This window comes from Rattus norvegicus, chromosome X (genome assembly GCF_021556685.1).
Source record: "Rattus norvegicus strain SHRSP/BbbUtx chromosome X, alternate assembly SHRSP_T2T, whole genome shotgun sequence".
Taxonomy (NCBI): Eukaryota; Metazoa; Chordata; class Mammalia; order Rodentia; family Muridae; genus Rattus; species Rattus norvegicus.
Window position 1 is genome coordinate 25,392,568 of NC_141554.1, and position 13,854 is coordinate 25,406,421.

General features: G+C 39.0%; 1 protein-coding gene across 4 annotated transcripts in view; it reads right to left on the minus strand.

Moving 5' to 3' along the window:
• Positions 1–13,854, minus strand: part of Foxr2 (forkhead box R2) — a 108,831-nt gene continuing 94,977 nt past the window's right edge. For 2 of the 4 annotated variants that reach the window (NM_001432913.1, NM_001432912.1), the window contains 3 exon segments: positions 1–3,059; positions 6,000–6,043; positions 7,749–7,975. In NM_001432913.1, coding sequence (NP_001419842.1) covers positions 1,850–2,758 — 909 coding nt within the window. In that variant the 5' untranslated portion in view covers positions 2,759–3,059; positions 6,000–6,043; positions 7,749–7,975 and the 3' untranslated portion in view covers positions 1–1,849. 4 annotated transcript variants of the gene reach the window in all.

The following is a 13,854-nucleotide window of genomic DNA, read 5'->3' on the forward strand; positions in this document are numbered from 1 at the left end:
TCTATTAGGTAGAAAAGTTTATTAAGTACAGACTGTTTTGTCAACATTTTCAAAGTAACTATGATACAGAAGTGACATTTACAATTACTTTTGGAAATGATTTTGCTGGATTATGCAGCCTTTGCAATTAAACCTAAACGGTTTTGTATCTGCTGTAGTAAGCCATTAAAAAGTAAGGTCTCCATTGTTGTAATCATATTAAATCACCTGCTTTTGTATGGTATAGATATTATACTCTCATTGATTACTTGGCAACTAATCACATACTTAAAAGCTATTTCCTAAGTGTTGGTATATATTTAAAAATGTATTAAGACAAAAGGCAAAAACTAGGTTTACATTTTATGAACTTAGTGCCTACAAAAAATAAATTTTAAAATTAGAGTCAAAGGCTGAAACATTTGTTATGTTGGTATTTTGTTTGTGCTTTTTTTTAGCAATGCACAAATTATGTTTCTTAGTTCTGTATAGCCTTAAACACATAAGCACAGCGTAAAAGCAGTTTGGTTACCTTTCTTACAGTGGCTCAGGAACCTAGTATAGCTGTCTTCCTAGAATACACCAAACACCTGGTTAATGCTATTCACACTGTCCGCCATAATGTTTCTTCTCAGTTTATGTGCTCAGCAAATTCCTCTTTGTTCTTCAAATTTAGCTCAAAAGGCACTTCATTTTTAATGCTTCCCTGTTTCCAGGAAGGATGTGTCCCCATTTCCATGGCAACTTCGCACCTCTGTTTTATCACACATAAATATCGATGCCTCACAAATATGCGTTTGCTTTCTATCTTTTAACACCTAAGATGGACCTTACAGTTCCTCAAATAACATTTGCTGAAAACCACAAATGAGCACCAATGCACTGTCATCAAAAAGCTTAGGATTAATACACAATCAATTTAAGGACTTTCAATATTCAAACAAATAACAGCTGCCTGCATTTTTCACTGCTGGAACTGGATAGCAATAGAACAAAGCTATTAAGTCTAGGACAAGAAAGGAAAGTGAGGCTCTGAAGGGTACAATGGGTCACGTCAAAAGAAGATGAAAACAATGAATGGTGGAGGGGGATATTTGAGTCTCCATACTTTAAACACCAAGCCTAGTTCTTTTTATACACATATACCTTCACATGGCAGTGGAGGTTGCCCATATCCTGGGTTTATTTCATATTCATCCCTTACATTTCACAGTTTGCTCCAAAAGATGTAACATATTCTTCTAGCCTTAGATTGCTTGCCATGGTTCCTAAGACTTTCTGCCTCTGCTCAGAGTGTAGAACAATTCAGCTGTTGTATAACTTTCAATCCTTCTACACCTGGATTTAGTCTCTGCCTCCCCTGTAGTCACCTCTGACTATTTAACAGTGGCTAAAGACAGGCTTGGTGCCAACCAAACAGAGTAGGATTACCGATGAGTAAGGGTTAGTTCAGCACGGTAAGCAGGGCAGTGTTCCAGAAAGTGAGCAGTTGTCTTTCAGAAATGACAGAGGAGGCTGGGGAGATGGCTCAGCAGTTAAAGTGCCTGCCATGCAAGCAAGAGGATCTGCATTCAGATCCCCGAAACCAAACTGGGTGGGCATGATGACCTGCCTACAATCTCAGCTATGGAATGCATGCACAGACAGGGGATCCTGGGAGCAAGCTGGCAAGTGAGACTCACAGTATCTATGAGCTCTGGGTTTGAGTGAAAGACCCTGCCTCAAAGAATGAGGTGGAAGAGCAATGGAGGGAAAATCTTGATGTCAGCCTTGGGCTTCCACACACATGTGCACATGTATGCCCACACACATACAAGCATGCATACTCACACTTACACATACCACACACACATAAGAAAAGAAGAAACTATTAAAGATGAAAGAGGAGGTCTATCAGTTCTGGTTGGCGCATGCTCTGTTTGATGCTCTCCCTTCGAGCATAGGCCAAGACACGGGTGTCCTCCTGAAAGAATCGGTTTCCCTCCTCAGTGAGCTTCCAGAGGAAAGATCGAGGTTTTCCATCTGGCTCATCTTCAAGGTCGGCTGGTACCTTTTCAAAGCAGGTCAAGGAGCAGAGGTTGTGGCGAATGGTGTTTTTCCAGCCCTCTGGTGCTGTCCGGAAATAGGGGAAATGTTGTCGAGTAAAATTGTAGATCTGTTGCACATTGAGGCCACAGGAAGGGCTGCTTTTTAATGCAAGAGCAACTAGATGGCTGTAGTTGAGAGGAGGGCGTGGCCAGGCCTCCCTCTCTCGGTGGGGGCCATGGTACATTGTGTACTTCTTTGAGTATTTCTTAGAGGATGCGCATTCCTGTTCCTTAGTCTCCTCTTCCATGAAATGAGGGACAGTGGAGTAAATGGGCAGCTTTTGTTGCTGATGATACTCAGTGTGGATAACAGATAGGGACTGTGCCACTCTCTGGGTCCCGAAGCACTCAGACTCGCCAGTCTGTGGGAATGCTGCACTTGGCAGAACTTTGTGAATGGGATTTGGAGGCTCCTTGCTGTTGACGGGGCACACAATGTTAGGATTCACCCACATCCACAAGCTGGGTTCAGTGGGAGGACCATCATTATCAAAACTGGATTTCTTCTCCTGAGGCAGTGTAGGTGGTTTTGTCAGTTGGATTTTATATTTGGCAAGACTCTGCTCAGCGAAAGAGCACTGATCCATGGTACAAGGGAGGAAAAATTCATTCCCCATGTCCCAGTCCAGCATCCCGGGGACTTGACCATGGAGACTGTACCAGAAGTCCCGATTTTTTACCTTTACATTCATCTTTACTGAAGAGATAGATGAAGGTAAACTTCCAAATAGATAAAAGTCTCTCCAGAACTTTATGATGATATCACGGGGGCACTATTTAATGCAAAGTGTCTCCTCTCCAGTGCAATCTATCAGTAGGCCTGCTGGAAGGGCTGACCCGAGGACACTGATACTTCACTGGTCAGAGAAGCTGCAGCTTTCTGAGATACAGCTCAAAAGAGTAACTAAGAAGATCATTTTATTAGGAAAAAATGTTTTCAGATTTTTCCAAGTCTTTTCTCACTGTTGATCACAAATAAATGTTTTGATAGCTCTGTAAGATAACATGGTACATAGCATTAACCCAAAGTCATAGATCTGAGAATTGACATTTACAGAGTCATTGGAACTGTATACCTAGATAAGTATAGGATAACTGCATCTATTGCCCTTTCATAGCCCTTCACAATCCCCATGGTCAGTTGATTTCATTCAATATACTCAGTTAGTGAAGGCACAAACCCAAGTCATAGACTATAAGTGTCCTGTGATAGAGCTTCCCTTGTTAGACTCACACTTAGGCTATTTTTTTCTGAGAATCAGCCTCTACTTTTCCAGCTTGTCTTCTCAGACTATGGCTTCTAAGTCATACTCTAAAGACCACATCATCAAAGGTTTGCTAAATCATGTGAAAACTTACCTTTCATGTAGGTTTACGTTAAGGAAATTTGCAAGAAGTACAATAGGGAGTTGCCAGTCTCAAAAAAACACCTATAAAGACTATGATTTCACTAAAACCATTATATAGGGCTGTATCACAGAGGTTCTAACAAATGTCCACAGGAGCTACTAAACGGCATGGATTCCCATGCATTCCCATTTTCTGGGACAATTTTTTTTAAATTCATACATGTTTCTAGAATAACTTTTTATTGCACCACTATAATAATTACTAAGAATAGTATGAACAGTCAATATTTATTGATGCCATAAGTATGCTACATGATTTAACCCTATGCCAAAAATTACTTACTCTATGAAATAAGCAATCGTTCTTACCTTATGTAGTAAAAAATTCTAAAAGGAAACCACACAGCTAGATAATGGTGAAGCTACTTTCAAAGCTATGCAGAGAAGGTGCTTTTACTCACTATTGTAATTTGGACTGTTTATATATCACTATACAGAATCCTAAAACATAATTATCATTTTAGCACCATTGCTTCATAATTCATATGCCAGAAATACAAACCTGCTAGGATTTCCACTATATATCCTGTCTATCCTCTTTCTATGTTCCTTTGATCAAGAACTTCTGCTTAGAATAGCCTATACCCAAGCACCTTTGGTTTAGCTAAGTACCTTGGTTTATCTACTCATCCTTTTACATTTAAATTTTATGTGTGTGTGTGTGTGTGTGTGTGTGAGAGAGAGAGAGAGAGAGAGAGAGAGAGAGAGAGAGAGAGAGAGAGAGAGAGAGAGGGAGAGAGAGGGAGGGAGAGTGAGAGTGAGAGTGAGAGGGAGAGGGAGAGGGAGAGGGAGAGGGAGAGGGAGAGGGAGATGGGAGTGGGGACATGCATGCCATGGTGTGCCTGCAGAGGTCAGAGAACAACTTTGTGCAATTGATTTTCTCCTTCTACCTCTATACAGATTCTCCAGGGACATATCTCATGTCATGAAGTTTGAGCAGAAAACACCTTTATCCACAGTATTGTCTTGCTGGACCCCTACTCATCTTTTAAGATTGAAGAAATGCTGCTTTCACCTCCACAGAAACGGATCCCTTTCACAGTGGGGTACTAGCCTGGAGAAAGCATGGGCTAGAACCTGAAATATTTGGATTGTACCAATTCCAGACATCCTGGCAACATTTGAGCTTTCAGTAGTCCATTATTCCCTAAAGGAATAACAAAACGTTTCTTTCATCTTTAGAGAACAGAGCCCAATTGTGTTTTTAATAAAACCAGTTCACTACTGTGCATTTATGTTCATGCATGTACAGATGTGTGTGTGTGTGTGTGTGTGTGTGTGTGTGTGTGTGTGTGTGTGTGTGTGACTAAATGAAGATCAGAGGACAATTGCAGGAATTAATTCTTGCCCTATGGATATCAGGTCATTAGGCTTGGCATCAAGTGTTTTTATCTAGTGAGCCATCTCAGTTGCCTGCCTTTGTGCCTTTGCTGCTGAGATTACAGCTGTGAGCCACCACACCTATTTTTTTTTAATATTCAAGAGCATCCCTGTGCCCTCATATTGTCACTCAAAGGACTGGTCAAGAAAATAGCTGATATGTTTTAGGTCCTGAAAAATATCCAAGTAAATCCTTATGTTGTTACAAAGCTTCTAAATTTTTTCAATAATGTCAAAGGTAGTGTTTACAGATGAAAAAAACACCTTCAAGGGGCTTCCATTACTAAATTTTAACTTTTGACCACACACATTGTCATTAATTGAAATTATGTCAGTCAGTAAAGGACTGTGTGTATGATTTCCAAAATTCATAGAAAGAACACATACTTCAGGGTACTTAATGTTTCTGACTTTTATATAACAAAATGCATGAATATATGTCTTAAGCATATGCAAATATACATATATACTTATTTCTATCTGTGAGTAAGCAGGAAAGAATTAAAGGAAAGTAATGAGTTAATAATAAATTGTTTCAGGAAAGCAAGAACCATATCAATGTCTGTTATGCATGATTACATAGCCTGTGTTAAGTTCAAGGGTGCCCAAGAACAGAACATGAAAATCTGTCCACTCCTGGTTTTCAAAACCAGGTGCCCCAGTTCTGGAACTGTGTCAATCTGCAGGAGGTGCCTCTTTCTAATTCATATGGAAAAGTCATTTATTCATTAAGTACCACAAATCACAGTAGAGAGGGACTCTTGTTTCTAATTCATGCATAAACCAGCACCCACATAACTAAGAACTTGTAAGAATGATAAACACTGATCGGTACACATAATAACCAGGTAGAAAAAAATCCAATAAATGAACACATTTTTTAGAGAAGAGAATAATCAAAAAAGATCCAATCCCTTATCTATAAATGTATGCAATAATGAATAATGCTAAAAGACTAGGAATAGTGAGATGGGAATCACTAAATAGTCACAAATTGAAGAATGCTTCTTCAGTTTTTATAAAACCAAGTTATAAAGAAGCAAGTCTAAGTGATAACAAATGAAATGTTGTTTTTAAAAGGCCCCCAACCCAGCACACTCCGTTCAATATCAGTGAGCCCCCAAAATTAGTTTTATTCTTTTACCTTGGCAAGTCATAGGTGTGTTTTCTAGGTAGTTGAGTAAAATCCTGAAAAGACAAAAATAAAACAGGTATCACATTAAACGAAGGAGGAAAAGTCCAAGGGGAAGAATAAAGAGAAATAAATTAATTCTACTGGGTTTGCACTTTATAATAGGCTTAAAAGTAAGAATAGGAAATAGTTTTCATTGTTGGATTTGTGTACACTTAATACGCTACTCAAATGGTTTGACTTGTTTCCCAAATAGCCACATTAAATTTGTAATTACAGTGTACAGCTTTTAGGAAATTCATCATATAGATAACCAATGTTTAGAAGACCAAAAAAAGTGGTTTACAAATAGTTTAGACATCTGGCTTATGAGCTATTTGAATTTAATGAAGTTGAGCAGTAAACAAAACACGAATAGCAATGAGTTGCCCTCAGTGTACAAAAGCCACTGGGCACCATGGTTTCTCTTTCTAGCAATCTGATTGAAGTTTAAGTTCCTAGATGCTTTCTCTCTGCCTGTATACCACAACTGACTGGTCTTGGGGCTGACGAGATGGCTCAGTGGCACTTGCCAACAAGTTTAATGACCCGAGTCTGAACCCTGAGATTCCCATGATGGAGGGAGAGAACTGACTCCACGAAGTTGCCCTACGACCTCCACATACACATGTGCTGAGGCACTCTGAACACTACCACCCCCATAAACACATAATAAATAAATAAATAAATAAATAAATAAATAAATGCAAGAAAACCACCACAGAATTAAATTTTGAACACACTATAGGTATGTTTGAAGCTATGAATGTAGCAAACTATAGTATGTTGGGGACTGCGACCGGACTGCCGGACTAGGCACCTTGCCCTGAGCAGATTCCTGAGAAGGGCTTGACCTTTTCAAAGAAAGAACATGTCCCCGGAAGACTCTTGCCTCTTTGTCTAAGGAGGATATCTTGCAGTTTAGTGATTCACCTTATGTCCTTGGGCACTTCCCAGTACTCCCCACCCCCCCAAGCTTCAGTTCCTGCTTCAGAGCTTTAAATGCTGTACATTCCTCTCAATAAACAGACCTTGACAAGGACACTGCTTGGTCTCACTCCTCTTTCTCACCTGTTCTCCCACAGGTATGGGTCCCCCTCGACCCCCACAAATAACTGGGTCCCTGCTGGCGGGGTCAATAGTAGGCATTGAGAATAAATTATTGTCATTTTACTCTCTTATTTCTGCCATGCCATACTCTTTCCTCATCCATAATATATAAGAAACTTGCCCCAGTTAGTCATTGACAGCAAATGAAATAATACATATTATTCAATTAACAATGTTAATGTATTAATTATCTATATCAATACCTAATTTTAATATTTGAAATATGAAGTTCCATAAATATAAGCTCTTATTTATGTTCTTTGGAAAAAATATGGGTTCTTTAAAAATATTTTAAAAATTCATTTCATTTCTGTCTCATTCTCTTTGTGTGTGTGCATGTATGTGCACATGTGTGTAAGTGCCTATGAAAAGAGGGTGTTGGAGCCTCTGGAACTGTAGTTGCAGGCAGTTTTGAGTCACTCTACATGGATGCTGGGAATGAAACTTGTGTTCTCTGAAAGAATAGCATGTGTTTTTAATCACTGGAACATCTAACCAGCCTGAAACCTAGATTTCAAATCATGAATGCTTCATACATAAATCATACTGGAAGATAAAGAGAACTAATTTGAACAACTATACAAGGAAATATTGACATTCTTAAGAACTTACTTTCATCTTTAATTTTGAAGGCGCTTTGAATGCTGCAATATGAGTTCAAAAGCCTCAGAGACAAAATTTTCTTTTCTTTCATTCTAACACTTCAATCGCCTTGAAATGATGGGGAGACTCACTAGCTTATTTGCAATGGCTTTTCAATTATAAGATATGCTGATGTAAGATTCCATAACTCCTTTGTCTCTTACTGCTTGTTTTGCAAAAGGTATGACCTCACCTTCCTGGGTAAGCAAAGGAAACAAAACCAATATTAGGTCAAATAAAAGGCTTGTCTAGACGGCTACCACCAGGGGCAAATTTCACACAGCTGGTGCAAAAAGGCATATAACATCAGGTACTAAATGACTTGTCAAAGTAGAGAGCGTACATAGAGAAGTGTCAGGTTTTGGGTCTAGGATACATTTCACACCATGTCATCTGCCTTGTCATTCTCAAGAGGACAATTCACAGGAGCATACAAATAGTAAATGTATACATATACAGTGGCCAGTCCAATTTGACAGGTTGATTTCACATATTTTGGTAAAGCCCCTCCTATTTCCTTCAAACTTATAAGGAATAGTGAATCAAACTCCAGATCATATACATCATATAAGACAATAAATCTCACTATAAAAAAAAAAACTCATGATACCATTAAAAAAAAACCCAACTCATAAAAGCAGAAACTTTGCAAAACAATGAGTAAAATTGAAGTTATTGACTTGCTGACCTTTGTAATACCAAGCAGGAATTAGAAATGCAGATTGTGGCAGTAACCCAGAATCCTCACCCTGCCATCTAGTGTATTGAAAACTGGTGTGCCAGCAAGAAACAAGCAAGAGGTATTTTAGAAAAAGATGGAATACGTGTTAGACATTGGTGTCTGTAACAGAGCACATGTGCAAAAGAACTTGGAAAATGACTTATTATTCCAAAAGAAATCTTTGTGATTGAGTAGCAGAACTCTGGGGATACTTCTGGAGGTATACCCTATCCTATCAGTTTTCTTCTCAAAACAGTATTTTCAGTGTTTAGAAAAAAATCATTTGCATTCTGGATGTGGAAATCGGTGGGGTCTGGCCAATTTCTCAGATTCCCTCGAGACATCTTTCCTATTGCAGTGATGCAAAGTACTTGAGTTCATTTTAATGGCCCCATTCTTTAAAACAGCCACCACTTCTTTGACTCCAACTCTACACAGACTTCTCTTTTCTAGGAATAAGTTTTTCAAGCCTTTCCAAAGCCCAGATACTGGGATGCCTTAAATTTCCTCTACCACATTAGTCCATTGCCTTTTAACCCAGTCTTCCACAACGCCCTCCAGTCTAGTTCCCAGCACAGGGCTTGTTGCTATCCGAAGCCTCATAAACACGATTTTCACCTGCTCTTCTGGGAACCCACTTCTGTTACCTATTGTACTCTGCTTACACTGTTTTATGCTTTCTCTAGCTCGTATCACCAACTTATAAAAGTTCCTCTCAAAAACTCATTCCAAAAGTTAGGAAGGAGAGAAGTGAGGTTAGGAGTGGTAGGGGGATGACTATTTGACAGAAACAGAGAGTGAGGACCCAAGCCTGGAGCCCACTGCTTTACTCCTTTCCCCCACCTTATCCCAGGCTCATTTCTAGCCCATGGTAACATCCACATTTGGAGAAGGTCTTTGTCCTCTTATTCAAATCCTTTCTGGAGATGCTTTCATAGACATTTCACAGTTGTGGACTTTACTAATCTCTTAGATGCTTCTGAATCCAATGAAGTTAACAATCAATATTTAATCATCACAAGGAGCATAAATTAGTGAGTAAAGGAATGTAAGAATAGAAAATCAAGTTTCACTTAAAATTAGACTGACAACTCAAATCTTAAAATATGCAAAAGTTATTAATAAAAGAGCCAAACAACTATACCACAAATACATTCCCCAAATCATACTAGAAAGCCACCTACTTAGGATATTTGAATAATTGGATGTATAAAATATATGCAAAGAAAGGAACATATAGACAAATGAGAAGGAAGTGATTAAAAGTGTGAGAAATGGCTCAGTGAGATAGGAAAGGGTTAAGGTGCCTGATGCAGAGACTGATGCCCCACATTCAGTCCCCAGGACCCACAAGGTTGACAGTGTTATCTTCTTTCCCCCATCCCACAAGCATTTTGCGCCTATTGCCCTCGCATAACTTTTGAACAGAACTCTATTGTAGAACAAAGGGTTTATAGCTGGGCTTAGTGTTTACGTTTCTCCTTTGGTAGCCTTCAGAGTACCTTCCTCTTCCAAAGATGCCGGAACACAGGGAAAAAGGGTGTATGTAGGCACCAACTTGGCTTCTCCCCATTTAAACAGTGTTGTTTTCAGAAATGGCGCCTTGCTTTCAGTTTATGGAAAGTGAGCTTCTTTGGGTGACACAAGATGCGCAGCTGGAATTCTGTCTCCCCCATTATTTGGTAATTACATTTAGATCACCTTCATATACATATATATTGTAGGAAGCTTCTGCTGTATTAAGTTTCCATACTACCCCTCAACTGCTCCTTAATTTCAGTTGTCTCTTTCCATATTCCCTCCCCTATCTACCTCTCCACTGCCCTCTGCACTTGATTCTCCCATTCCAGTCCATCCCTGTGGATCCATAACTATCCTATTTCCCTTTTCTTTTTTTTTTTTTTTTTTTTTTTTGGAGCTGGGGACCGAACCCAGGGCCTTGCGCTTCCTAGGTAAGCGCTCTACCACTGAGCTAAATCCCCAGCCCCTATTTCCCTTTTCTAAAGAGATATTATCCATATAGTCCCTTGATACTTTACTTGAACTCTGGTTCTATAGATTGTAGCTTGGTTATCATTGACTTAGTAGCTAATATGCCTATAAGTGAATACATACCATATTTCTTTTTCTGAGATATCTCACTCAGGATGATTTTTTTTTCTAGTTCCAACCATTTACCGGTTAATTTCACAATGTCATTTTTAAAATGGTTGAGTCATGTACCACATTTATCCATTCTTCTATTTAGGGACATCTAAGTTGTGTCCAATTTCTATTATGAACAGAACAGTAAAGAACTTGGATGAACAAACATCTCTGTATCTTTTGGGTACATGGCTCAAGAGTGGGATAGTTGGATTTTGAAATAGATCAAGTCCCACCTTCCTGAGAAACTGTCACTCTGATTTCCATAGTGGCTGTACAAGTTTGCACTCCCACCAGCAATGGATAAGTCTTCCTCTTATTCCATGAGCTGTCACTTGTGTTGTTGATCTTAGCCATTCTGACAGGTATAAGATGGGATCTCATAGTTTTGATTTGCATTTATTTCTGTGATGGCTGAGGATGCTGAACATTTCTTTAAGAGTTTCTTAGCCACTTGAATTTCATCTTTTGAGAATTCAGTTTAGATTTGTAGCCCCATTTTTAATCGTGTTGTTTGTTTTCTCGAGTCGTATATTTTTATTAAAGTTCTTTATATACTTTAGATACTGGCCCTCTATCAGATGCATAGTTAGTAAAAATTCATTCCCATTCCGTAGGCTCACGCTTTGTCTGAATGATGGTGTCCTTTGCCGTGCAAAAGCTTTTCGGTTTCACAAAGTCCCATTTATTAACTGTTGATCTTAGTGCCCGTGCTAATGGTATTTTGTTTGGGAAATTTCCCCCTGTGCCAATGAGTTTAAGGCTATTCCCCACTTTCTCCTCCATAGGTTCAGTGTATCTGGTTTTATATTGAGGTCTTTGATCCGTTTAGAGTTGAGATTTTTTATAGTGTGCTAAGTATGGATCTATTTGGATTCTTCTAAGTACAGGTACCCAGTTTACTAGAACCATTTGTTAAAGATGCTGTCCTTTTTCCCCTAGTGTATGTTTCTAGCTTTTTTTTTAATCAAAAATCAGGTGTCCATGGGTGTGTGTATCTTCAATTCAGTTCCATTGATCGATGTGTCTATTTCTTGCCAATACGGTGCTGTTTTTATTGCTATAGTTCTGTAGTACAACTTGAAATGAAGGATAGTGATATCTCCAGCTGTTCTTTTATTGTTCAGGATTGTTTTAGCTCTCCCGAGCTTTTTGTGTTATCATATGAAGCTGAAGATTGTCCTTTCAAGGTCTGTGAAGAATTGTGGTGGAATTTTGATGGTGATTGCATTGAATCTGAAACTTGCTTTTTGGTAGGTTGGTCATTTTTATTGTATTAATCCTACTGATCTATAAGCATGGAAGATCTTTTCTGATATCTCTTCAATTTCTTTCTTCAAAGACTTGAAGTTCTTATCATACTAGTCTTTCACTTGCTTGGTTAGAATTACACAGAAATATAGTATATTATATGAGGCTATTGTGAAGAGCATCATTTCCCTGATTTCTTTCTCAGTCCTTTTGTCATTTGTATATAGGAGGGCTACTGACTTTTCTAAGTTTGTATTCAGGTACTTTGCTGAAAGTTACAATAGGAGTTTCCTGACGGAGTCTTAAGGATCATTATGTATACTGTCATATCATCTGCAAGTAAAGATAACTTTGACTTCTTCCTTTCCAACTCCTATCCTCTTTATCTCATTTAGTTGTCTTAATTGCTCTAAGATGTCTGCCTTTTAGATACTCCATTGAGAAGTCAAATGTAATTTTGACAGCTCTGCCTTTATGTTACTTGGTCTTTTTCCCCCTTGCAGCTTTTTTTTTTTTTTTTTTTTTTGGTTTTGGTTTTGGTTTTGTTTGTTTTTGTTTTTGTTTTTTTTTTTTTTGTTTTTTTCGGAGCTGAGGACCAAACCCACCCCTTGCAGCTTTTAATACTCTTTGTTTTATACATTTAGTGTTTTGAATAGAGGGGGACTTTCTTTTTCTAGTCCAGTGTATTTGATGTTCTGTATGCTTCTTGTACAGCGTATAGGCTAGGGAAATTGTCTTATATTATTTTGATTGTTGGTAATATTTACTGTGACTTTCATCCAGGATGCTCCTCCTCCCTCCATTGCTATTATTATGAGATTTGGTCTTCTTGAAGTGTCCCAGATTTCCTGGATATTTTGTGCCAGGAGTTTGTGAGGTTTAATATTTTCTCTGCTCAATATATCAGTTCTATTTTCCTATCCTGTCTTTGATGACTGAGATTCGCTCTTCCATCTCTTGTATTCTGTTGCTAAGGTTTGTCTCTCAGGTTCCTAAATTCAAGGTCCTAAATTTTTAATTTCCAAATTTCTCTCAGTATGGGTTTTTCTTTATTGACTCTTTTTCTACGTTTGGATCTTGAATTGTTGTTTTAGTCACTTCCTTCTGCTGTTCGGTTTTCATAGATTTTTAAAAGGGATTTATTCATTTCCTGTTTAAAGACCTCTATTATATTCATTACAGCTATTTTATTATATTCATTAAGGCTATTTTAAGCTCTTTTTCCTGGGCTTCAGCTATGTTGGAATATTTAGGTCCTGCTCTGTCAGGGTGGCTGGGCTCTAGTGGAGACACATTATCCCGGTTGCTACTGATTGTGGTTTTTGTGCTAGGTCTAGGCATCTGGAATTGGGAACATCTTAATTCTAGGTGCTGATATATGGTCTTGTCTTTTCTAGTTTTGTTTCTTGGTTTCTATTTCCCTTTATGGTTCTTAGAAGAATGTGGTGCCTGTGTGTTGCCTGGTAAGAAATTCTCCTGGAGTCTTGATAGATTTGGCCACTGGGGCTTCCAATTAAAATCTGTTTCTGGGTATTGGGAACTGACAAGTAGAAATGGAGATGGGCTAGAAGGAGGTGAGGGGGTCCACAGGAGGGAGAAAATCAGGGTGTTCCACCAGGAACTGCTTAGTCCCCTGGCACTGGGGGAGAGTGAGGAGAAGTCATAGCAGAAGGTCTGTTACAGAACTGGGGATGAAACTGGGGGATTGGACTTGGAGGAATGGAGGAAGAGGGGAAGGTCTGCAGTTGGATTATTTGTTTCTCCATCAGAGTGGCCATTGAATTCCTATGGAGTGCCTGCAGGTGTTCGGGGCTGAGACAAAAGAATGGGTGGGTGGAGAGGGGTTAGGAGGGCAAGACTTGGTGATCCACAGGAGATGGGGCAGAGGGGGAAGGGAGGCTGCAGGTGGTATTCTGCTACAGAGCTGAGGACGTGACCAGGGGATTGGATTTTGGAGGA